General features: G+C 39.3%; 1 protein-coding gene across 7 annotated transcripts in view; it reads left to right on the top strand.

Annotated features, from left to right (window-relative positions):
- Positions 1 to 5,844: 5,844 nt before the first annotated feature.
- Positions 5,845 to 26,355, top strand: part of ZNF280D (zinc finger protein 280D) — a 50,016-nt gene continuing 29,505 nt past the window's right edge. For 3 of the 7 annotated variants that reach the window (XR_011154130.1, XM_069025642.1, XM_069025648.1), the window contains exons 1-5: positions 5,845 to 5,922; positions 10,636 to 10,787; positions 14,544 to 14,609; positions 14,715 to 15,088; positions 20,893 to 21,010. Coding sequence is in view for 6 of the 7 variants with exons in the window: in XM_069025642.1 (XP_068881743.1) it covers positions 10,643 to 10,787; positions 14,544 to 14,609; positions 14,715 to 15,088; positions 20,893 to 21,010 (703 nt within the window). In the remaining variant the exon portion in view is untranslated. The other 4 variants (XM_069025644.1, XM_069025643.1, XM_069025647.1 and 1 more) reach the window with 4 other exon arrangements.

Below are 26,355 nucleotides of genomic sequence, written 5' to 3'. Positions count from 1 at the left end.
TCTTCTCCTCTTCTCTCTTCTCTCTTCTCTCTTCTCTCTTCTCTCTTCTCTCTTCTCTCTTCTCTCTTCTCTCTTCTCTCTTCTCTCTTCTCTCTTCTCTCTTCTCTTCTCTTCTCTTCTCTTCTCTTCTCTTCTCTTCTCTTCTCTTCTCTTCTCTTCTCTTCTCTCTTCTTTTCCGGAATTATCCTCTTTTGTCTGCTCAAATGAATGTGGTTTGCTTGTGGGATCCTATATGAGCAATGGTTAATATTTTGCATGAGGTAATTAATTTTTACAAATCACAACAAAAGGAAGCATCACAGCATAAATTTTCACTTCCTGTTAACAAGGGCACATGCTGTTGGATATCTGTTCACCATATTTTAATGAACTACAATATCTATCTTGGTAAAATAACATATCTTTCTTTCTCTGACAAGGCTTGTGAGAGAGGCAAACCAATCTAGCAGTAGGCTTCTTGCAGTTTAACTGTTGTCAGTATGACAACTGCTGTCAATAAGACAACTGCTCCAATAGATATATATTACTCACTTTTTTTTTAAAGCAGTAAATGTGACTGCAAACTTTACCCAGTAGTGCAATTTTTCAACAGGGGTCTCCAGGTCATTTGTTGAGTTGGTGTTATGTCACCTTTCATGCTATTTAAGGCTTCTGCTAATATAACAAAGTCTGGCATCAACTCAGTGGAACAATGTTCTTTACTACTGAATAACTTAATTGAGTGAAGTGGATGCAGAGGCTAAACCAAATAGCTGTTTGCTTGGATTTTCTTTACTACGTGGATTACACACAGCAGTAGACATTTTGGATTGAATTTCTTCAAACAGGAACGATAAAAATCCAATAGACACGGTGTATGCCCTGTGTCTCTGCTCTGAGAACCGGGTGAGCAGTTGCAATAAATGGATGTACATAGTATCATTTTTCCAAGACCAATTTCTTAAATAAAAACTAAATTATCTCAAGTCTTATTTCTTTATGTTAATCTACTGAACTTCTTTCAACCTGAAGTTACCATGAAAAACTGCTGGGAAAAAAAATTTTAAGAAAGATTTTTCTTTTGCTTCCAAATGAACAAACTGGATTCGTAGCTCTGTAGCCATTTTCACTCTGATACAGCTCATCCGATTCAAACATTTCTTGTAACTTCAAGCAGTTTAGACTGTGTTTTCATCTGGTGAGTTAGGGTAATGTTGACAGGAGAAATACATACACGCTGATGAGACACTGCCTCTCCTAGATGCTAATTTTTTATTATTATTCTGCATAATGATATGTTGGAAGGGTTTAAAAAGGTAATTTATGGTTTGGGTTGGTGTTTTTCTCCTCATTTACAGAAGCACACTTTTAAAGACTGGAAGCTTACGCTTTCTTCAGGGTTGCGTACTTGAGACTTTTCATATTGTCTCAAAAAGGACACTATAAACATGTTACATGTGCCTAACAAGCATTACAAAATAATGTTATAAACAGATTAGATCACTCCTTAGTGTTTATACTTGTGCCAAATTCCTGAAGCTATGATACTGTAAGAACAAGCCACAGCAGACTAAATGCAATCAATTTTACAAGTGTACCTTATGGAATATATGAGTAAACCATACATGTGTTGAATAGTGTTTGTGTTGCAGATGTTCATTTAGTATCTGTTTGTGCATTCATAGTTACAGTCTTCCCATCTGAACATATCTATTCTAATGAAGCTTTGGCAGCAGCTACAGTTGCAATGTCATGCAGGTTGGTACTTGCTGTCTGTGCCTAGAGCCTCAAAGAATAACAAACAATATTAAACAAACCCAAACTTCAGTGCTTAATGAGCAAGATGTCCCCACTCTGCTACTGACATAAAAAATCAGGTTTTTTACTGACATACAAAATCAGGATGAGACAATTACCCTCTGATTCCCAGATCACATTCAAATAGTGACCAGACACAACATGGAGTTTAGCAGAGTTTAAAATAAAAAAAAGTAATAAAAGAATCATCATTAGGTGTATTTGTCACTGTAGTTTAGTAGTGCTTTCCCCAGTTCTTTTAACCTGCAGCAAGCAATAGAAGCAGTTTGGACCATTGAGGGATACAGCAATCAGTCGATTTCTCTGGCACAGATTGTGCTTTTTAAGACAAAACCCAGAAACTGATGAAAGATTGCTGTCAATACCTCTCTAGAGGCGAAGGAATGTCTCTTTAGCAAGTGAGTCCCAGGCCAGTAGACAGTAATAATAGATGAAATAATTCAGACTAGTTAACTTTCAAGCTTAGCTGTACTGCTATAGTCAACAGTGCATGCATGCTGCCTAACTGCATGAAATACAATTGTTCTCTCAGCTTCTGCTAAATTTTTCTTTAAAGTGTATCATATGTTTGCAGTTTTCCCTGGTTTTTTGGGTTTTTTTTGTAATTATGGGGACTACTTACTATGCTTTATTAATTTGTGTTTTAGAGTTATGAATGCGTATTAATTCTCACTTCATAAACTCTGGTTTGCTCCCACACCTCTGTGGGATGGTGTGAAAACATGACACTCAAACCAATTTGTCCAAGGACTTAGGGCTTTACAGAACAAACAGTATGCAATTGTGCACCACTGGAATGCACAAATTTAATTACAAAAATGTGCAGAGTTGATATTGGTTTTGTTATTTCAGAATTTTTCAATGTTTTACCTTGTAATCTTAATATTCTCTTTATGTTTATCTTGCTTTAGAAGGAACATAAACACCTGTAATGATTTCTCAGTAGGTAGATTAGTAGTTGAAAATACATGTTTCAAGTAAACGGACTACTGCTTAGAATAAGTTCCACTCTCTGGCTCCCACCTTTTGCTCCATTTTCTGCCAAATACTAAGAATATTTATTTCTCACTTTTTTCTTCCTTTCTTTGGCAGAAGGACACAATTTAGTAATTGTTTAACTACTAAACTGCAATAATGAAATTATTTAATGGCATAATCACTAAGCACCAATTATTTAATTACTAGTGGTTTTTTTTTCTTCACTTCTCTAAGGTTCCAAACTACTCTGGAAGCATCTCAAGGCTAAAGATATTATTTAAAATGAATAGAATATTTTCCAGGCTAAACACAGTACTCAAATTTTAGAGCTTAAGTTCACACAGAGGTGGACACTTCACTTATTCATCTGAAAAAATACCTATATTTGAGAGAGAATTTACACTAACTAAACTGTGTATTTCTGAAGGCAGTTATGGCAGATAATACAACAATCAGTTGTGAGAAGTATGGGCTGAAGAAGTTGAGATATAGATTACATATGTTTAAGTCCTTTTCTATTATTTATCTTTAAAAATGACCAGAAATATTTTCATATTTTACTAAAGGATCATACTTTGGTGGTGGGTTTTATTGTTTGTTTGGGTTTGGGTTTTTTGGTGTTCGGGTTTTGTGGTTTTGGGGTTTTTTTCGGTGTATGGATTTTGTGGTTTTTGTTGGTTTGTTTTTGTTTTTTTCGGTTGTTGTTGTTGTGGGAGTTTGTTTGGTTTTTGTTTGGGGTTTTTTTTGTTAGTTGGTTCGTTGGTTGCTTGGTTGGTTTGGGGTTTTTTGTTTGGTTGGGTTTTGTTTTTTTATTAGTATAGAATGGACAGCAAAACTGGAAAAAAAAACAAATTCAAACTCAGGAGCATTCTTAGTTGATGGCCAGGGGGAGACCGCACTATAGACAAAAAGGCTTGAGAAAAACTGCATTTCTTAGTCACCTTTCGATTCAGAAATTTTCATATGCAAATTCTTAGGCGAGTGAAACCGCAGCTCTTGGAGGTGCTGTGCTCCAGGGCTGTTTTCCAGCGACTGTGGCTCCGTTGCCGAGGTAAGGCTGTGTCCAGCAGTTCTATGACATCCCACTGAAAAAAATGGGAATGTTTTACTCAGTAAAGCTTTAGAACAGTTGATCATGTATTTGACTGATATTTAACCCAGCGGGTATATGAGAACACAGGTGCACAACGAACCTTCAGTCTGAACAGCGTTTAGTATCTATGCTGCTCCGCTGACTGCAGCAGCACGCTGTGCGGATATTCTCCGCTGTCTGTATTGGATGTTAACTCTGGGCACAGCTGTCCCTGGCTTTGTTCGGCCACACGGCTGTGGGAGTTCCTGGTGCTGCCGCTCGGGGGAAAGGCCTGAGCGGCCCCCCGGGCTGCCCCGCGGCGGCACCGCCAGCTCGGCGGGCGGGGTCTGCGCCGGGGGCCCCGCTGAGGGGAACCGTGCTGGGCTCTGGGGCCCGTCCGGGACCGGGCCGCGTTTTTGAGGAACCCGTTCAGGGCTGGCAGCTCCGGGGGCAGCTGCAGTTGGAGCTGCAGGCTCAGCTCTGGGCGGGCGGGAGAGCTCTGGCAAGAAGCCATGAACTGCCGACCCTTTGCCCAACAAATGGCCCGGGGACCTGTGGCCTGGCCAGGTGAGGTACACACAAAGACGTGGCAGGAACCAACGACCCCCCGAGTTTTGTGCCCTTAGACTGTGAGGGTATAAAAACCCAGAGGGCCCTCCTGAGAGGCATCCAGCTCGAGTTGCTATTTTATTATTTAGTTTCTACACCATGATTAAATTATTTTAAGAATAGGGATGTCTGAGACATTGCTGTGTGAGACCTGTGGCCGAGCTGGTAAGGAAATCTGGTCTGTGTGAGTGTGGGAGGTGCAGCTACCAAGGGGCTTTGGTCCCAGCTCAAGTGGTGCAAATGTGACAGCCAGAGTGGTTCCTGAGTGGTGGAGCATACAATCTCAGAATGGTTTGGGTTGGAAGGGACCTTAAAGATCATCTAGTTCCAACTCCCCTGCTGTGAGCAGGGACATGTTCAATGAGACCAAGTTGCTCAGAGCCCCATCCAACCTTGAATATGCCCAGGGATGGGACAGCCAGAACTTCCCCGAGCAACCCATTCCAGGGCCTCACCACCCTCACAGTAAAGAATTTTTTCCTAATATCTAATCCAAACCTACTGTCTTTCATTTTGAACCCATTCCCCCTTGCCCTGCCACTACATGCTTGTGGTAAATAGTTTTGCTCCATCTTTCCCATAAATTCCCTTCAGGTACTGAAAGGTTGCAATTAGGTTACTCTGAAACCTTGTTTTTCCAGGCTGAACAATCCCAATTCTCTCAAGCCTTTCCTCATAGAAGAGGTCTCTGTACCTCTGATCAACTTGGTGGCCTTCTCTGGACTTGCTCCAACAGGTCTATGTCCTTCCTGTGCTTGGGACTCCAGAAACAGATGCAGTACTTGAGGTGGGGCCTCACCACAGTGGAGGGGCAGAATCTCCTCCCTCCCATGCTGCCCACACTGCTTTGGATGCAGCCCAGGCCATGTTTGGCTTTCTGGGGTTTAAGTGCGCATTGACGGCTCATGTCAAGCCTTGAATCCACTAGCACTCCCAAGTCCTTCCTAGCAGGGCTGCTCTCGATCTCTTCAGTCTTCAGCCTCTCTTGATACTGGCTGGTTTCCCTAATAGCATGGCAGTGGCCCTGTGTGCCCTCACCAAAGCAGTGAGCAGCCAGCACAAGACTGGGCTGGGACTGCTGGGCATGAGGCCTGGCCCGTGGCAGCAGTACAGTACTGGGGCCTGAGGCCCAAAACCAGCAGCAGTTCCTGGTACTGGAGATATGAGAACCTGCGCATGGTGGCGGTGCTAAAGCACGGTGTGAGGCCCGGCATATGACGGCAGTTACTGGTACCGGGGTGTAAAGCCCGACACACGACGGCGGTGCCGTCCCGGGGTGTGAGGCCCAGCACATGGCGCCAGTCCCGCCCCGCCCCGGCCCCGCCCCGATCGCGGGCGCCGCGATGTCTCCGACCCGCGGTTCCCGTCAGGCAGCGCGCGGGGCCGCGGCCGCCCCCGCCTCCTGCCCGCGCTCCCCCGGCGGCGGCGGCGGCGGCGGCGCTGAGGTGGCGCCGCGCCCCGGCGAGGTGAGTGAGGCGCCTCAGCCGGCGCTGCCCCATCCCCCGCCGACCCGGGCGGCAGGGCGCGGCGGCCACGCCGCGGCCCCTACGGACGCGCAGCACGGTAAGGTCAGCCCGCTCCGTGCCCCCGGCCCGCCCTGCCGCGCTCCCTAGGCGGCGGGAGCCGCGCTCGGCGGGGACGGGCGCGGGGGGATTGTCGCCGGCGAGACCGGCGCCATCTTAGGTCGGAGCGCGGCCTGGCGTCCCCGAGTGGGGCCCCCGCGCTGTGAGGGCTCCCGCGAGCCGCCCGCGGGCCCCGCTGGCACCGGCCGGTTCTGCCCTCGAGGGCGGCCCGGGCAGGGCTCGCTCCTCCCGCCGCTGGCCGCGCGGGGCTCTCTATGGGCCCCGGGCGTTAACAGCAAGAGCGGTGCTGGCGGCGCGGCTTGGCTCGGCCTCCTCCCCGCCTGCTGCGGTTTTGCCGTGCGGGCCTCGCCCAAACACGAGCCCGCAACCCGAGCCCAGTGCCGGCGGTCACCCGGCGCGGGGGGCGGGACGCAGGGCGGTCAGGCTGAAGCGGCAGCTGCTCGGCTGCCCTCGGGACTCCGCTGCTCCCACGGCCTGGCACCACCGCGGCTCGGCGGCGTGAGCTGCTGGCGGGCTGGCACCGCCGATATTGCCCTTCCCTAGGCGGAGCTTGTGCCTTCTCATGGCACAGAGGGCAGCGTTGGCTGGTGAGGTTTGTGTTTGAGGAAAGTTGGTTTATGTTTTGGTTTTTTACAGTTTTTAGGTGCAGTTTCAGCTTGATCATTGTTTCTTCGTTACTAAACAAATGCAGCCCTCGATTAAAACCCAATTGTTCCCAGTCTCGGTGGAGCTGTGGATTGCGCACCCTCATCAAATAATGTGGTGCAAATTTATGTGCCTGCATGGGACGTTATCTGAGAAATACAACGTGTCCATTGTATGATCTGTGTTGTAAATAAGATAACTTCTCTGGGCATTTGAAATGCAGGTATTAAAGTGGGGGGGAAAATTACTTGAGTAACAGATGATAGTCTTACGAGGCGTGGCTGAGGTCACTTGGTCTGTTCAGCCTCAGAAGAGGAGACTGAGGGGAGACCTCATGGCAGTCCTCATGAGGGGAAGAGGAGGGGCAGATGCTGATCTCTTCTCTGTGGTGACCAGTGACAGAACCCAAGGGAATGGTTTGAAGTTGTGTCAGGGGAGATTTAGGTTAGATATTGGAAAAAGATTCTTCACCCAGAGAGTGGTTAGGCACTGGAACAGACCCCTTAGGGAAGTGATTACAGCAGAAAACCTGACACAGTTCAGAAGAGTTTGGTCAGTGCTCTCAGACACATGGTGGGATTGTTGGAGATGTCATGTGCAGGACTAAGAGTTGGACACTGTGATCTTTGTGGGTCCCTTCCAACTCAGAATATTCTATGATTCTATTATGGAAGGGTGACAAGGCTAGTCTGAAAAATTTGTGGTTAGTGTAAATGTCCTCACTCTTTAAGCTCGCTATCGGTTTCATATTAGTTGTTTGATTTTAAGACAATCCAAGGAAATTTTGAGTATTGCAAGGCTCACTTGAGCTTAACAGTGGAACAGATAAATTTCCATTTGAAGTAATAACTGGTTTTTCCAATAATTCTTAAGTCCCATTGGGGCTGCATCTACCGTGATTTTCTGTAGTGCCAGTTTCTGTCCATCCTTAGGGTGCTCTTCTACAGATCATTCTGCTGTTTTCACTATAGCTGTTACTCTTGATGCATTTACTAACATTATATCTTTTTTTGTTGTTTCTATGTGAGACCTTTTAAGCTCTAACTTTAAAAAAAAGAGGTTATAAATACAACTAGCTTTTAATAAAGTTAGGTGTTTTTGAACCTAACTACCACCATAAAGATGGCTAAACTAGTGCTTCTAAAACAATTACTTTATCAGAAGCTTGTTGCTGTTTTGTGCAGTGAGCTCTCATTTTTTTGTCTTTTATCAGGTTTAGTTCACCCCTTTTCTAGTAACTATAATAGTGTTCCGGGGACTTGCAGTTTTGCAGATTGTTGGTTATTAGTGCCTGCCTGATGAACTTCCATGGCTATGCTTAGTTTTAGATGAGCAGTTGCTTTTAAAGCAATATCTTGACATAACCTAATGATATTTTAAAAATGTTTTAAAGGACTTGTTCATGATTTTGATGCTTTACCTTACAATACTGGTTTCAACACTTTCTTTGAATCTATGCATACAGCATTGCATTGGAGTTTTGGATCTCTCAGATGCATGGACTACCTTTAAGGAAATGTGTGTATAAACATATATATGTGCTTATACATATTAAAAAATGAGGAAGATAAAGTCTATTGTCAGTTGGTTTGCTTTTCTTATACTGGTGTCTGCACCTCCGCTGGGAAATATTTGAGCAGGGTGGGGGAAGGATTCATGGTTGGTTTTGTCTTTGACAGCAGCTGCTAGCAGGATTCCTAGAACACATTTTGTGAGTTAATGTAGTTAAAGAAGCTAAAAATTTGGAAGCTGTTTGTACTCTAAAAATGGATGTAGATGTTTCATTTGGCAATGGAGACCACTTGCAGGAGCTGTTCCTGCGCACCTCCTCTAATCAAATCCATTACCCCCTACTGCAATTTCGATTGTTCAGGCTACAGATTTTTGACCTCTCAATTGTGCCAATAAAACTTTTACTGGGCCAGGTTATTTTTAACCTGCTCTGCTTCGCACCATAGTTTTGTGCAAAGTTGTGCTGGCACAACTGAGGAAGCAGTGCAGGAGCAGGGCAGGAACTCATTAGGCCAGCTTTCTTCCCAGGAAAGAAGTCAGGGAAAGCTTGGCTTCAGATTATAGCATTGAAATTTAAAAAATTAGGTTAAAAGATGTGAAATTAATCTTGATACTTTCCTTTTCAAAGCTGCTCTGCATTTTGAGTCACCTTCCTGATTCATAAAATGAAGTATCTATAAGAGGTGTCACCAGTTACTTCGTGTCACTTTCTAAAAGCACATGGCTATGTTATCAAATTACTTTTAACTGTATTTAAGAAAAAAATCAGCTGTATTACAGTGTAGGTGAGGTTATCACATGTGTCTTTTTAGGATTCAGCTAACATATAGATTGCTTGTGCCTATTTTGTGTTTTTAATATAAGTTGCATTGCATCCTCCAAGCACATTTTATAATTTATTACTTTTTTCCCCTGAGGTCAAGTAAAATTAAATTCTGAAAATAAAAACTGCTCATTTATGTTGTCTGTTCTATAAAAGAAGTTTCTGAAATAGTAATTTATTTTGCCTTAAAATCTGTTAAACTTTAGAACATATTTTTTTATTTAATAACACAAAGAGTGTCCTACAGAAAAGAAATTATAGAGTTAAGCTTTATTCTCTTTCCAAGACCTGGCATGTAGCCCATGTCATCTCTGTCAAATGGAAATTCACTTCAGAATCTTCCTTTTTTCCCCATACAAGAATTTAGTTTAGTATCTTGTTCTCTTCTTTCCTAGCACCATGTCTAACTTCAGCACCCTAAACTGATGGAGGAAGCAAAGAAAGAGTTTAGCTTTGCTACTTAATTTTATCTCAAGACTTAACATGTGCTAACACCAGCATTCCCATTCTCATACCAGTAGAGGATGATTCTGTCTGCTTCCCTGTTACAGACTAATTATTTCTGCAGTCTTATTAGATTATTAGTACTCTGTAAAGAAATAGCAAAGTTTTTTATTTATTGTTCTGTTCAGAAATACTTTCAAGATTATGTTAAAGAATGTTAAAAGAAAGAGAAAAACTTTATTTGCCATCTCTGTTCATTTAAAAAACAAATAAAACCAGTTGTGATAAGAGATGCTGGTCTTAATTTGGTTAATTCCAAAAGGTGCATATTCTTCTTTACTGTATTTGTACATGAGTTATTTTTACTGCAACAGAAAGTCTACAGGCATGAGGGACTCAATCTAATGAGATATATGAGAAATTTTTATCGAGTCTTAATTGTTAATGAAAGCAGTATGCAATGCATTGTAGGTATGGCTTGGGGATTTTGCTGTTGTGTAGTTTTTTTGTTCGAAATGTTTTTTGTGGGTAGTTTGCTTGTTGTTGTTGATATTGTTTTGTGGGGTTTTGGGAATTTTGTGTAGGTTTTGTTGGGTTTTAAAGAAAAAGTGACCATATGGGAAGTCCAGGCAAAATCTTGGAAAATTCTGGAGGCTGTGGTAGGTTGTGGATTAGGGTGGGGTTTTGTTTTGTTTGTGTTGGGTTTTTTAAGATGCAAAGAGAATAAAGCTGTAATCAGTGTTTCACTAAGTCAGTTGTGCCAGATAAATTATGTGCTTTGTAGAAGGCCCTTCACATTTCTTGTGAATTACTTACCTGGAATAGGAGTATTTTTTAGAAGATACCTTTCACTGTGGCTTCCACTGAGGCTTCCTCTGATAGTTACTGGTGTTTTATACAAAAATAGGTTAAATTCTGTGGAAGATGTCTTTGGTCTTTTCTCTTCAATAGGAAAGATGAGCATTCAAGTAATTGTCAGAATGGTGATGTGGCATCAATCTTTGAAGATCTCTTGTATCAGATCATGTTTGATCTATAAAGAACAGGAAGGGAGGGAGACCATTCTATGGGAATTACTGAGTACTGCAGTATTCCTTACTGAACAGTGAAGCATTTAATGAAAGTACTGATTGTTTGCCTATGTGTGTTTTTTGGTTTTTTTTACTGTCTAGTCTCAAGATGGCAGAATTATTTATGGAATGTGAAGAAGAAGAGCTAGAACCCTGGCAAAAGAGAGTGAGAGAAGTGGAAGAGGATGATGAGGATGATGATGATGAGCCAATCTTTGTTGGGGAAATCTCAAGCTCGAAGCCAGCTACTACATGTAAGACAACACTTTTCCATAATCTAAAACAGAAATTTCAAGGTATAGAAAGTTAAACTTAGTTTGAAAGTATAGAATTTTTATCAGTATGACTTAAGAAATTCCCCATCTTAAAGCTGTACGTCTCTGTCTCACTGAAAATCAGAATTCTTAAGAAATTTTGTCCGAACCCCAGGTTCTGGTTACCTCTAACCTTAAATCTCTGAGGTCAAAATAAGGACATTTGAAGGTTTTAGCATTAGTGACAGAGTTTAGAAGCCAGTATATACAAGGCTGAAACCCTGCATGCAATTGCTCTTGGTATAGTTAATATTTAGTTATATATTTGGGAATGTCTGCCTGCTAAAAGAATATGCATGAATTTAAGTCTTCCTGTTACAGTCTTTTTTTTTTCCTCCACCTCTTATTTCATATGTTGATGAACGTCATTCTGGCAAAACCAAGGTAACTGTGTTAAGTGTCTATAGTAAAAGCAGAATCTGGAAACTGTTTAATATGAAAATTCTGAAAATTTCGCTTCATCTGTGAAGTAGGAGATTTTTTATTGATAAATTTACCCATCCTTTGTGAAATAGAGAGGTTTTTTTCATCAAGTTCTGGAATTTTCTCCTAAATTCAGGCAGTGCAGGGAGTGAGGTTAGGTGGTTGTGATGACAGGAGATGTGTCTGGATTCCACATTTGTCCTATGCTTGGGCTTTGGCAGGTAAGTAAAAGGAACATTTTTTTGTTGTTGTTACATTAATTAACTTTAGTAATGAAACTTTTTGATTTCTGTGTATCCATCTTGTATCAATTTTCAAGAGCTTTGACCTAAGGTTTCCTTAGCAGTCACATACCCAAGACTTTGCCTGGTAAGGTTTACTGCTCGCAGTTTCTGCCTCATCTCTGCTATGCTTGTATCCAAGATTTCCTAGTAGTTTTCTGAACGCCTGTAATTTGCAGTGGAGGATCTCAAGACACAATGTTACACTAGACTGTCTGTCACACTGTTGCGTGGATTTCAGAGCTGTCATTAGCTGTTCAGTCCTTTTATTTCACAATACTTTCATCTTGTATCTATTACTTTGTTGCTCACTAGGATAGTAAGTTTAAGGCTTCTTACACTAGGTTAAAAAAGTGGAAGCATGATTTTAAATATTAAAAGAATACTGAATCTGATATTTAAGTTCTCTCACCTGAAAATATTTTTTAAGAGTGAGTATTTTAAAAATACTCTGGATGCCTTGAAAAATGTGAAGAATATTTTAAAATTATTCTACGTTTTCTGCTGTTACAAACTTTTAGAATGTCTGAAATACATTCTAACTGTTTTCTGGAAGGTCCAGAGACCTCTGATTGCTGTTGGTCATTGGCAGTAGGTCGTGGCATAGGACAGCTATTAAGGCACTAGCATGTGTTGTAACAATAAATATGCCAAGTTTGATTGCAATTGTTGTAGCCTCAAGATTTTTTTTGTAGTCAAAGGATAGAAATAATTCAGGTGAAAACTATAATTTTGGTATGATTCTGTGAACTTCAAGAACTTTGATAAAAGATAGAGACTTAAAATGTTTGCTTCTTATTCTAGTGCTGTCGGTCCTGACACAAGTAAAATCACTTATGGTATGACTTTTTACTTTATCTTTTTTCCTTCCCTTTCCTCAACTTTTCTCTTTTTAATCTTCTACTTCACTATCAAAAACAGCTATGGAAGAATGGCCTCAGTTCTTCTCTGGCTTGTAAGTAGTACTACCTGGCACTAGTCAGGCTTCAGTTTGTTATTGGTGATAGGCAAGATACCATGAACTCAGCTTCGCTTATCACTGTTTAGTTTGCACCTGATCACATGAAATATTGATGACAAATGGAAACTCACGTGTAGGTCTTAATTTTTCTGAAAGGTCTAGTTTCTACAATGCTTGCATTTTCTTAACCTTTTCCTGCAAGTACAATCACTAGTTTTTGTACAGACTGTGTGGGAAACTTGAAGGAAATAGTTAAAACCCCAACTTTGACCTGCTGGCAGAGTGTGGTGTAGAATCAAGTGTCCCTCCTGATGTACTGGGGGATTATTTTGGCTGAGATGAAAAGTAGTTCACACTTTGTTCCCTTTACCTTTTTCTGCAACTGCTCATTATTCCTACGGTTATCACTTGTTGTTCTTGCTTCCTTTTTCATAATGATACAAATCTGTAATTTGTTACTGCTTTAAAATGTAATTCTGCATGTCAGCATGCTTATGCTTCAGTGGTGTTTTACCTGAACAGGACAAATAACTCTTTGATGGAAGAGGGGAAAGTGCAAATCAAGCCTTTGATGAATCAGTTGAGTTGTGTGAATGTAGTTTATAATTTCAAATAACTGGTTTCCTGAAATGATCTTTTTAAAAGCAGTAAAACTTTCCTTAGTAAATTAGCATGTGTGCACATCAGACTGTCTTGACTATGCTTTGTGAGACCTAACTTTCAGGATAGTTTTTCTTCTGTAGGTAGATGATACTTTAATTTAATTTCCCTCTGGAATTCATGTATGAGGTATAGATTTGTTAACAATCACAAAATGTATGTGTTCAGCTAAATACCAAAATAATTTAATCCTTGTTTGTAGTTACTGTTATGTTGAAGTAAATATAGTATTACTGTTACAGGGCCAAATTTCATCATATCTTAAAAAATGCAAGCCTGTTTAAATATGTTGGTTGCAGCTGCTTTTTTGTTAGTGTGATCTAAATGCAGGTGGCAGGTTGAAAGCTGTGGTCTTCGGAATTCTACTGCTATTAGATTTATTTATCAACTTGAGAAATGTATGCTAATGAGCCATTGCTGGTGGAAATAGCCTTAAGGTTATTAAACACAATGTGTAGATACTCTAATGGGTGTTGTTTGAGAACCTGATGTAATTTGACCCTGGTTTGAGAAGTTACTTCAAGCCTTGCTGGTTAGATATTGGAGAATCAATCTAATTTCATATGCATATTTTCACAGGTCAGAGCAAGCAACTTGTCAGCAAGAATCTGGGGATAGAAAAGTATTTTGATTTGATGAGTATTTTTGTAATGTTTTGGAATTGTCAGAAACCTCAGACTAAGTCATAAAATGTCAGGGACTATCAGTGGCATTAGTTAGGGAGCAAATGTAATTTAAGAAATTGCATGTGCTTCTGCTGAGCTAGAACTCTGGACAGAGATTACCATGTAGGATATGTAAGAAAATCAGTGCTCTTGTAATGCAATTACAGTATGACTCCTTTGGCTGCTGATCTGTTGATTCTCCTTTCACATTGGAAAATGGCTATCATGAAGTCTAAAATCCAGTTTGTAAGTGCTGTATTTTGCTAATACAGAAGCAAATTGTGTTATTGCTGGTTTAGAGAAAATGCATCCTTTAATGTAGAGCAGTTCTAGTATTTGGGAAACATTATTACATGTGAGAAAGAGACATAAATAAATGCATTATAATCAGCAAATTAAAATGTTAATGAAATGTCCTTTTTTTTGTTGTTGTTTGTACTCTTATGTGTGTGTTCATCTGTCTCCAAGAAAATAAACACTGAGATTCTTAAGCAAACTAGCTTAACCAAAGAGGAGTGGAAGATTGTATCCTAATTTGTACAAATTACACTTGGTTTTACCAGGTTTTTGTTGTAGAAATAGTATTTTAATTTATAAGTCAAATCCTAATTGGCTCAATTAATGTATATGGAATACAGCTTTTAAATTTGAAAAGCAATGAAGCTATTAATTTATTTGCAATTAAGATAAATGTAACTTTTGACAGATATATTGAACAGAGTCAACCTCAGCTCACCACGAAGGGGGATACAGAATGGTGCACCCAGTAGAGGTACTTTATTGTCCTAATATGGTAATTAAAACCAAAAAAATCCACAACACTTATGAAACATTTGATTGCAGAATTATTTAAAGATAACTTTGGAATCCTTTGCAGCAGGTCCAGTCACTACATTCAAGTCTGAGAGTCAGCATTACACAACGCCTGCCTCCAGCCCTGGTGCCGTGCCTGCTCTGTCAGTCTTTCCAACTGTACCCAGACCTGCGACTGGCTTGGTGGGAGTTCAGCAGTTGGCTGTAGCAGTGAATGTTTCAGGAACTTCACAAATACTGCAGAGACCAGTTGCTGGATGTTTGTCAACACAGCAGATGCCTGGGTCAAGTTCTGGCATAACACAGCCTGTTAGCAGACCTGTAACCATTCCAGTAACAACACAGCCAGCATCAAGAAATATCACAGTTCCTGTAGTGGCTCAACCTGTATCCAGGCCAGAGACTACTGCAACAGCGCAGCCTGTGATACTCAATCAGGTAAATCTTTATTCATTTAAAATGTAAGAGGTATGATTACTTTTGGAATAAATTAATGAAGAACATACTCACTCATTCTAGTGTTTTAAAGATCTGGACTAGATTATAGATTAGCATTACGTAAACTGCAAAGATGCTAGGACCATAACCTTGCACTGGTAAATTAAAATATATATTGGGAAATACTGATTTGGAAGACTCAAAGATGATAGCTTTAGTAAGAGTAAAATGGCATTAAATGAAAATCCTAGATGCTAGAGAAATTACTACTGTTTAGATTCTTTGTGTTCTGTGGAGAAATGATGCAAATTCATTCTCTAAATTTTGCAGATTTCTTTGCTCAGAAATGGATCCTCTGTATTGATAAAATAATTTCATTTTTAAATAGCTTGCATTTAGTGTGTAAAGCAACTTTGTGGGTTTTCCACCTGTTTTTTACAGTGCCTTGCTTGGGATTTTTGGTTCTAAAGAGCGTGCTGTAGTGGTAGTTCCTTAGAGAGTTTTGCTTTTCATTCATGTGGCACAGGAATGAAAACCTTGTGAAACAATAGTATGGTAAAAATGTTTAAGCAACCAAAAGTTGCATGATCAGCAGTTGAGACAATTTGGCAATGTATTTGTTTTGCTTGAAAAGCCTAAGGGAGTTGTGCACTTAGGTCATGTATCATAGACCTTCCTGATTTGCCACAGAGCTCCAGAACGTTGCCATGAAGGAGTTGAGTTAGATGCTGGTTTTGTTGCATTATCTATTGGACACATGAGAGAGAGAAAGAGGATTAAAATTCCATATTTGTATGAGGTAAACTATCATGCAGTACCTTTATAGAAAATAATTTACTCTGAAACTGTTCAGACAATGTGCCTATAATACTGGCTGCTATGTCAGGTTAAAATGAAGCCTTACAGTATGCACCATCTCAGTTGTCCATGCAAATAGACATACCTGAGGTTGTTTCAGTTGTTAGTCTTTTGGTGTAAATAAAAATCATGCAGCCTAATGGATTCTGCATTTGCTGAGCAGGGCAATCAGTCTGAATGAACAGAGTTAATTAGGCCATTAAAACATGCGGACTGGAATTGGGTGTTCTTAAGACTTGTGGCTGAAAAATTGCTGATGAGAGGCTGTATTTTAAGAAAAACAGAATTAAAACAATGCAATGTAATAATTGCCTATAAACTGGCTAGCTACATCTTCGGCAAATTCAGTAGGAAAAAAACTCATACTTGCTGATTTTGAGTCTTCAGCAGTTGATTGATAGTTTGCAGAGAGAAATTGTGGATGTGTCTGGTGAAGTGGGTTAGCTAAATTAGTCTGTCACTGTTAAGAAGGCCTAAGAAATGATATAATTAAAAGTCCAGATATCAGTAGGATATCAAGGTTGCTTCTTTAGTCTTCTTAAATCTGTCTTTTTAAAGCAAGATAGATTAATACAGGAAGGATTGCTACTTTACATGATGGTATACACATATTTCAAATCTCTGAATTTTTTTGCAAGTTTACTGATGACATAGTATGCTTTATTTAAATCCTTTAAAAATGTGCTAGTATGTCCTGCGGAATATTTACTGCAAAAGAAAGCCCTCTCCTTTACTTCCCTCACACACACATACTCATGTTTTTGTTCTAACAGAGAAAACTGGTTAGGGGCTTCTGCATTGTTTTTATGACAAAACCTCAGAGTAAACAGAGCTAGGAAAGCTGAACTTTTCCACGGGGTATATGTAAGCTGGATGTAGCTCATCAAGACAGTGATTTCCTTTAAAGAAAGCATGCAGAGTGCACTTCTTTTTGTGAGACTTCTTTCTCATTCATTGAGTTTATGTATGTCACAAATGAGGCTTTAGTTAAGTATTTATAGTGTTACTTTGTCAAAATCTGCAGGTTGTTTTTCCATGGCAGAGTAGAGAAACAGCTATTTGAAAAAGTTGCAGCCTGAAATAGGACATGGAAAAGGTTCTTTAACTGTGTATTAATCAGTTCTGTCTATTCCAGGTTACACTGACATGCTTTAGAAAGTAATGCATCCTTTTCTGGGTTAACCAGTGCATACAGATTCTGTGGTCTCTTAAAACTTCTGCTGTTTGTTGAAATTATCATCTTGTACAGTTTCTTTACTGGCATTTTGATCATGGTTTTCATGAGCTCTTAATTTTTTTAAAGCATCTTAAATGTAATATACTGTGTTTTGGATGTTAAGAAATTCTTGAGTACCTTTAGGAAGTTTTGTTTGTGTTTTTTTTTCCCTTGCTTAAGACGTGGTAAATCTTCCATCTCTTCAGCTTAACTTTTCTGGATTCAAAACTGTATTTTCACTTTCAGCATTATCTAGAGTTTGTTTTCTTGTTTATATTGTTATTACTACTTGATGATGTTACACTTTTTATGGAGGAAGAAGCTTGGTTGATGTGCCTTTTTTTTGAGAGGTACTATAGTTTCTTGGGGCAAAGTTCTGTGATTTTTAATCCCTCCTGCCATATTGTCATTTGCTTTCTTAGTATTCTATGTATACTACCTGTATTTTGGCTCATGTCCTTGGTTTGAATTTTCTTCATTCAAGAGCTCTTTAGGGTCTTTTGGATTCCTCAGCCCCTCCCCATCTAGTGTTTGTTTCACTGGGGGCTGCTTTTTTATAGTGATGATTTTCTGCCTTGGGCTTTCTGTGACATTTTTGTTCACACATGTTCTGGTTCTTCCCAACTTCGTGCTTCCCAAGTGACAAAAGCTTCAAATAAGTTTTTCTGGGGAGTGTTTGTCGTTTGGATCTTCACCTTCCAGGTGTTGAAACTTACCTTTGAAAATACCATGTTGTGAAGATCACTGTGAGGTATGACTGACTAGACACTGGCAGGACCCCTTTTTAGCTGAGCATCCTTCAGAGTGCCTTTGCATTCTAAATACAGTGCAATATTTTTTAATCTTAGGATGTCAAAAGATTTTTTTTTCTCTGGGAACTGGTTGCCTTTGATTGTCTACTGGGTTGAAACACCTTATCAATTTCTCAACAGGTCTATAATTTGGCCCTTGTCAATGTCTGGTATTCCAGTTTTATCACTGAAATACCCCTTTCCAATCACATGCTTGATTCGCTGACTTCCTAAGTAAGTCAGTCAATTTTTTTTTGTGTTGTTACTGTACTATGTGCTATGTACTAACTGCTGTGCAGTTCCAGAAATTCAGAGATGATTTTTATTTCAGTCATACAGTTTACAATAGTTTTAATTCAGTCAGAGCTACTGTTGCATTTCATTGCATAGGACTGTCCTCTTCTTTAAGAAAAATTCGTCCTTAGCAGTGAAGATGTTCCATAATTCAGTGTTCAGAATGCTCTCCACTAAGCTACAGCCAATTCTGTCTTTCCTTTAACAGGCACTTTCTTCAGTCAGTGTGATTCAGGTTCTGGTTGTTCCTACGTAATTTTGGGAGAACAAAGGTCCAGTACTATGCACTGTGGTTTTTCAGGGTGGGTTTGGTTATGAGTTACTGTATGGGCTTCCACAATTAGAAAATCTAGGATGCAGACTATGAACCCAATATTTTCACTAGTCCCTTAAAAAATTAGAAGTAGTGGTGTATTACTTGACTTCGCTTGAGCCCTAGGAGATTAATTTATGAAGATGTAGGGTTTTGCCTTTCTGCATGTGAGAGCACCTATATGTGTTAGCTTGATTTATTTTTTGTTTCATCAACGTGGTAAGGCTGTTTTGTTTTGGTTTTTTTAAAATATTTTTGTTTCCTAAAGCATTGGACAATATTGGGGGGGTTTGTATGTAAAATTACAGAGCCAAATTACATTAAAATAATACTTGTGAATAGAAAAGGACTTTCTGAAAATTGGGAGATGGAGTTTTCAGTGTGTCTGTTTTTACCTTTTTTTTGCTTGCTGGATACGCTTAATATACACTGGGGAGATGGACCCATGCCATCAAAATACCCAAACTATGATCTTAATGAAAATTAAAATGTTGGCAAATAAAAACAAAGACACTACAAACTAGTAAGAGATGCAGAGTTTGTATGTAGCTGTTGTATTGGTCACATTTCAAATATAAATGGTGTGCACAGGGCATTGCACGCAGAGCCTGCCACAGGTTTATCCCCTGAGCATTAGTTGTGCTTGAGGTGTGGCCTGCAGGCTGAGCTCTTTGCTTGTCCTTTCATTGGCTCTTCTGAAACTGCTGTGACTACAGTAACACCTCTATTGTGACTGCAACTCATGTAGTTGTTACTCATAGCAAATACAACACAGGCATTTAGTAACTTTCCACAGCTACTCCTGAATATCTATCTTTAATTCGGTTAGAGTGGATTAGGTGTCTCACCAGAAGAAAGAATAGCCCTTTATTAAGGTCCTGAAGGTTCTTAGTTAAGGAGATGTGCAAGAAAAAGGCAGGTTGGGGAGCAACATCTTTCTTTTTGTTCTGGTATTTAGGAGTCCTAAACCAGATTATCATACCTGATTGTGTACTTGTGCTCCTTCAGCTTTATTTCCATTCAGTTTGGTTAACATGGTGGTAGTTAAAAACCACTGATGACATGGTCTCTGTATGTGTATTGGGTGTTTTTTCTCATTTGTTTATATTTTTTTATTTTAGGAAAATAGCACTATTGTCAATTTTTTTTTGTTTCACAGTACAGCTTGATGAAGTGTAACCATTTGAATTATTTCAGAGTTGAAATCGCCAATACTTTTCCATTTCTACCTTAGTATTAAATTAAACCTAACTATTGTGTTTTTCTTAACTGCTTATTGCTATTCCTGAAAATATTTCATATTTCAGATTGTGCTAGGATGAATGGCCTATTAAAATGTCACCAATATTGATGAATCTTAAAAAATGTTTCTCCTACCTCACCCTCTTAAGTTTGAATATTTGTAATGAGAACTAAATTTCAAGTTTCTTTTTCCTCCAAGTGTTACCTGTTGGGTGATCAGTGGAATTGTTTAGTTTTAACAGTTTCCAGTGCTGCAGACAAGAAATGTGGACTATTTAGTTTTTTAGGTTATATGTACTGAAGGGCAAACCTTTTAAACTGAAGAATAAAAGAATACCTGTACTTGGAGATGCACAAAATTTAACAAGGTGCTGGGAAACATGAACCAGCTTTTAGGTTAGCTGGGCTTTGAAAAGAGTGTTTGATTATATTCTTTTCAGAAAACCCTACAAAATTACTCTACATAAAAGAAAAAAACCCCTTGATGATATCAGGAATGAGTGCCCTTCCCAGTCAAGATGTTATAGATACCCCTTACTTTCATTAAAGCTTGAGCACTTAGTAGAATTTGATCTTAATATCATCTTGCTTTGAGAAGCTTCTGCTTGCTACAAGTTTGTGCTACTTTTGAGTTCTGGTTTTTGATCTTTTAAAATGCAGCTAGGTGTTACGTAGGAGTAACAGGCCAAATGCCTGAGTTTAGGTTGAAGGAAGAAAGTATTTTGTCTCTTTGAAAAACAATCAAGTATAATTTGAAACATCATCAGACTTTTTGAACAAAAGCATTTACAATTAGCAATTCAAACAGATTAGTGATATTTCATTAAATGGTCTTTCCCAGGACTTAGGATTGTTCTTACTGTTCTGAATACACAGCTATGAAAAATTAACAAGCACTGGTGAGAATTGCAACCTTAGTGAAGTGTCAAAAGAAACTGTTTTGGGGAGATTGTAATGAACTTGATTTTCAGTTGAGTACTTCTGAGTACTTTTAAGTAATCATATGTTTTTAAAATAAACCCTTTGAAGCTTGCAAGTAAAAAAATATTAAACCTCAAATTTCTTTTCCCTCTTGAAAATATCTTATTAGGATTATATTATGGATTCTCCACCAGATGCACCAGATAATACATCTGGTATACTGTTTGGTGTGAGACAGAACTCGGGAGTTCCACAGTACCAGACTGGGCCAGCAGTGAATGTAACAGGTGGGTATAACTGTAGTAGTTGATAAGAGAAAGAAACAACCTAATGTCGTTTAACTCTAGTGCAGATCTTTGGGGTTATAACTTTAAATAGGATTTCTGGAATATAGTATAGCTACTTTTTTCTTCCCCCTGTACATAACACTGTATAATGTTTAATGAAATAAACTTTGGAGTCTTGTGTTGTCAGACTTTGCTTTTCAGTGCATTAGACTGACTATAAAATCAACTGATGTCATCTTATAATGCTCATTTAGGTGGGAAAAAGCATTGCCAGATCCACTGTATCTTTATTGACAGGTAAAGGTTTGTTTTCAATGTATTCATTGCTCTTTGGCCAGTGGGAATAGGAAAGACTGTTAGCAAAAGAGGGGCTGTACAGTACCTGAAGAATTGAGTCTGCTGGATGGATTCCCTGTGATGTTGATCTTGGTTTTCTGACTGCTATAGGCAGGAGTTGGAGTAGATGAGATCAAAAGGATCATTCCTGAAAAGGAAGGGAAGGGAGAGAGTATGTAATTTGACAAAAAAACCCTCTTTTTTTCAACTAGCTAAACTGCATTTCAGCAGTAAATATTTAACCTACTTAAAAACCTACTTTTGTGTGTGTGTCACAGCAGATGAAATAGATTTGAAGCATGCAGTGTATTCAGTCTTAAGAAGGCTATAACTTGGAACTTCCCTCCTCCTTTCTGAAGGATTGTACTTTTATGATAACTGGCCAGAATCCCATTATTCTGTCTATAAGTTATGGGTGACAATGGCTTCTGATTCTTCCCTGAGGTAACTGGCTAAGTGCAGTGAATGGCCTTACTGGTCATGCTAAGAAGTTACGTAGGACAGAGGGATAGCTAGTTTGCTCAGCTTCGTGTGATGATTTTGCATTTTTAGTTTAGTTATTTGCTCCACATATGTATTGATGAAGGTTTAGTAGTGTATTTTCTTGCTTGTGTCCAGCCATTCTCTTGGTGTCATTCTTGTCTTGGGTTAAATAGCTTTTCATCAAGTAAGGAAATGGTTTGTATTTTGCAAATGGTTCAGTATTCCAGCCCTTGTTCTCCAAATAATAGTTATTAAAGTTTAATTGTTTGTGGGTTTAAGTTTTTTAACTTTGGAGACTTACTTGCTTACTTAAAAATTACTCGTATTAGTCTCTCACAGGGAAAAAATAAAATGCTTAAAAGCATTGAGGATTGCAATTCAAAGCATTTTAAATGTGCCATACTTAGTCTATGTTTATTTCTGTAAGATGGAAATAGGATTTGAAAGTTAAAGTTTTATTACTGTGGATTGAAACATGAATATTTTTATGACACAGAAGGCAAATTTAAGATAAATTTTACTTTGTGAGAAGGAAGTGTCTGTGTATTTTGTGGTTTGGCTTGCTTGGTGAGGCCATGTAATGAGATTACATTCGAGTTCATGTATGCCAAAGCCTACTTGCCTGTGTTGGTGCTATGCTTCCCTAATTCATATGCAGCACTGTGGGCACAAAACATTCTGGAACATGGTATTTAAAAACAAAATCCTTTTGGGAACTGGCCTTTGATACTCTGCAGGACAATTTAACTTACGCATATGGGTCATTAAAGACATTTTTTAGCTCAGTATAGCATAAATATTTCTGAGGACTAAGCAGGGAAATGACAGGTTGCTAACCAAGCATACTGTTAGGCTGCTAAATAGGTGGTGGTGTTTGGGTAAACAGCATTGGTAGCTCTTATCTGCAGGTCAGATGGCACTGGGGATGTATGTACAATGTAGCTGGCTTTCTGAGAATATTGTGAGAACGTTCTCCCACAAACTTCACCCACTTGGAGTAATGAGAAATTGCTGTAACTGAAAGATCTGACGTGTGGAGTTGACTGGACTGCATCCATGAGTTCCTAGCTCCTGATTAACAGGAGGTGTTGGTGCAGGACAATGCACGAGAGGCCTGAAGCAATTTGGCTTTCATGTGCCTATTCTGTTATCACGGTACATTTGGTGCTTTTATTCTAGGTTACTATTTCTGATGTCTTTTTTCAGCATTTATAAAACCAGGCCCAGCCAGCACAGATGCACAGAGCAGCATTAAGGTTTTTACAGTGGTGGTGTGTGTTCAGAAACCTGTCTGCGAGGTGGTGCTGCAGCAGTATACTTTGCTGCTTCTTTGTCATCATGGATGTGGTACACAGGAATACTGTGTGTATAAGGATAGCCAACTGCTGGGTAGTAGCTACAGAAGCATTCACTAATAGCACAAAGTGACCAAACAAGAATTGTTTGGCTGCTGCTTTTCCCTGCTGTCCTGAGTACTTGGGAGTCCCTGTGGCCTGCTGTGTAGAGGATTGGACAAACTAGTCTGGAACATGGGTGATACAAGGAATTCTTGTGTCCACACTCCAGCTGAGAGAGGCACTTTCATGATAAGAGGGGTCAATCTGATTTATACCAGCAAGATATTAAATAATACTTGGAGTTGGTGTGATTAGTTTTCAAAATAGGCCTAATTTTTTATTACATGAACCAACAACAGAATTAAAATGTAAACCTATGTGTATTCTTCTAGTATTACAGTTCTTCTGAGAGAATTTACTAATCAGAGTTGTATAGACCAAGACTACTTACCTTTATCAATATATAAAAGAGTCTTCAAAATTTTTATCACAGATGCATTAAGCTTTTAAAATTGGAATTATGAACAATTTTGTTAACATATGAAAATAGTCCTTGTTTCCAAATGGGGTTTTCTACAGTCAAATAAAATACTTCACTGAAGATCCCTGTAAAAACTATGTGCACAGCTACACATAGTTTAATATACAGCAGCAGTTCCAGCTGTAGGTTGACGGCCAGATGCTCAAATAGCCTCAGTGATACAAAGAATGCTAAGGGTTATACAGCTCCCTGGAAGCCTTTGCTGAGCAAGACATATATGTCAATGTAAGCAGCTCATATACCTATGAGGGTGAGTATAAGTGAATTAAAACCCCCTAGGAAGCAGTAGCATCTAATTAATAACCTGATGATTTTGTGAATGTGTGAATGAATGAACCTTAGGTAAACAATGCATAGAGTGAGACATTTGAGCTTAACATGTTCATTTATGTCAAAAAGAAGGAAAGGTATGCTACAAAGGAGAATGTTTGGATGTTTAAGTATCTATATATCAAGTGAATTATGTTTCCCCATGTGTGAGGCACAGTGTTGCAAATTCTCCAAGATGTTCAGCAGCATTCCCTGCCGGGAGTTTGCCTATGTGCATTGAATGGGGAGATTCTCCATATTGTTGGCTAAGTGTAGGTGCTTCCCACTGAGTACGCACAACTGTGGGTGCCAGGGGGCTGTTTAGTTTCTTCTCAGAAGTTTGAATAATTTTATGTGACACAAGGTATCTCTAGGTATTGAGCTTCTTGTTACATGCTGAGAAATCATTGAAGCAGCTATACCATTGGGTGGGGGATATACCAGAACGTCCTTAGCTTAGATCATTGTGTCCAGAACTGAAGCCCTTGACATAGTTTATTATAGTCTTAAGACTATTTGCAGTCTGTGATTGTGAGAGGTTTACAAGACTAGTGCTGGCACTTCAGACTACTTGGTTTGTAGCTGTGTCTTTCAAGTCTACTTGAGGACTGATGTCTGTGTTGAGTTTATATTGTCAAGTGACAGAGACAAGGGTTTCTGACAAGATGGAGTCAAGTGTTTATGGGCATGTTAATCAGCCACTGAACCTCCCAATTTCGAAGTTGTTGGGGGATTTTTTGTTGTAGGGTGTTTTGGGGTTTGTGGGGTTTTTTTTAGGCATGTTGTTTTTTGTTTTGTTTTGTTGGGTTTTTTTGTTTGTTTTGTTTTTATTGCTTTTCTTCAGAAGAAACACTGCAAATGATAAGGATGTGTGATGTTCTTTCAGAAGAGAGCAGATGTGCTGTGCTTGATCATTAGAAGTTACAACACTGTTTTCATTTTGCATGCAAACTGAAGTTTACAGAGTTAAGTAACAAACTAAAACAGCATTAACACAGAACCAGAAAAGAAAGTGTTTTTCATCACAAGTGCAGATCTTGTTCCAAATAGAGGGCATTGCAGAAACCAGCTGCTTAGCTTAACTTTATTACTCTGAACTCACCTTGTCTCAGATTAGAGTGGGTCAAGATGTGAAAAGTAGGCCAAATAAATTCAGGTGGCCATAGTATGATTTACTGCGGTTTCAGATGTGGGTCTGTATCTCTGCATTTACTCTTTCCTGCTTCACTGGCCTTGGCCTTCAGTCTGAGTTGGGTATTGTTTTCTTAACTTCGGTATGGCATATTAGTTTAGGAAAATCTTAAAAGTGCTTTGTGTGGACTCTAAATTGCAGGTATCACTAATGTGTTTTGATTACTATGGGAAAAAAACTAAGTTCGTTATTTTTAAAGTGCCGTCGGTCTACATGAGAGTGGTTTTGTATTTAAACCTCCTGGTACTTCTGAAGGTGACAGTGTAACTCCAAAACAGGCCAAGCTTAACGAGGTCGGTGCTAGAAGCAACTCGGCTGTTTCACCTACAGATACTTGTCCAACAGTTACACAGACACAAAATGTATCTTCAAGCGTTAGGAAGATGGAATGGTCTGGCTAGCAGTCCATGCCTCTATGTCATGGAAAAAGCTAACACATCTGTAGTGTTTCAGTTGGTCAGTGTTTTTAATGCTCTTAAGGCAGTGTAAGTAGGTAACTGTTCTTATGCCATAAAATAAAAATAGCTATTCTATGCAAGGATTTATACAGCTTTACAAATTATTTCATCTGAGGTTATTACCTATTCAAATTTTAGACCTTTATTGTTTAGTAGGTAGGTTTGAATTCTGTAGAGCAGTAATTAGTCACTTGAAGACAGATGATAAAAATAAATGCCCCTGACCTCATTCTCTTAGTTCAGATTTTCTATGTCGAAGAAGCAAGTAGGGGGTTGAAACTTCAAAACACAACCAACCAGAAAATCAAGATAGAAAGAATTCTTGAGTTGATTCTGTGACTACTGAATTTCTGAACTAATTCTGATTAGATGAAGGAAAAAAAGTCATTCTAGCAATGCCAGGCAAGGCAGTAATGACTTAGATTGTAGAATCCCCATCCTTGGACATATTCAGAAGTTGACAGGGCATGGCTCTGACCATAAGAGAGGACTTGCTTTGAATGGGGGGTTGCACAAAACCACCTCCAAAGGTCCAACCTAAATTATTTTGTGATTCTGTACTTTGACTAGCTATTGCAAAGTGCGTTTTGCAGTTTTCTCCCCTTTCTTGCAGCAGCAGCAGTTTTTTATACAGTTTGAAGTAGCAGTGGGAGGGCAGAAGGTCTATTTCAAAGAGGGAATATTTTTGG

The sequence above is a fragment of the Aphelocoma coerulescens genome, chromosome 10 (assembly GCF_041296385.1).
Source record: "Aphelocoma coerulescens isolate FSJ_1873_10779 chromosome 10, UR_Acoe_1.0, whole genome shotgun sequence".
NCBI classification, from domain to species: Eukaryota; Metazoa; Chordata; class Aves; order Passeriformes; family Corvidae; genus Aphelocoma; species Aphelocoma coerulescens.
This window is presented reverse-complemented; position numbering and strand designations above follow the sequence as displayed.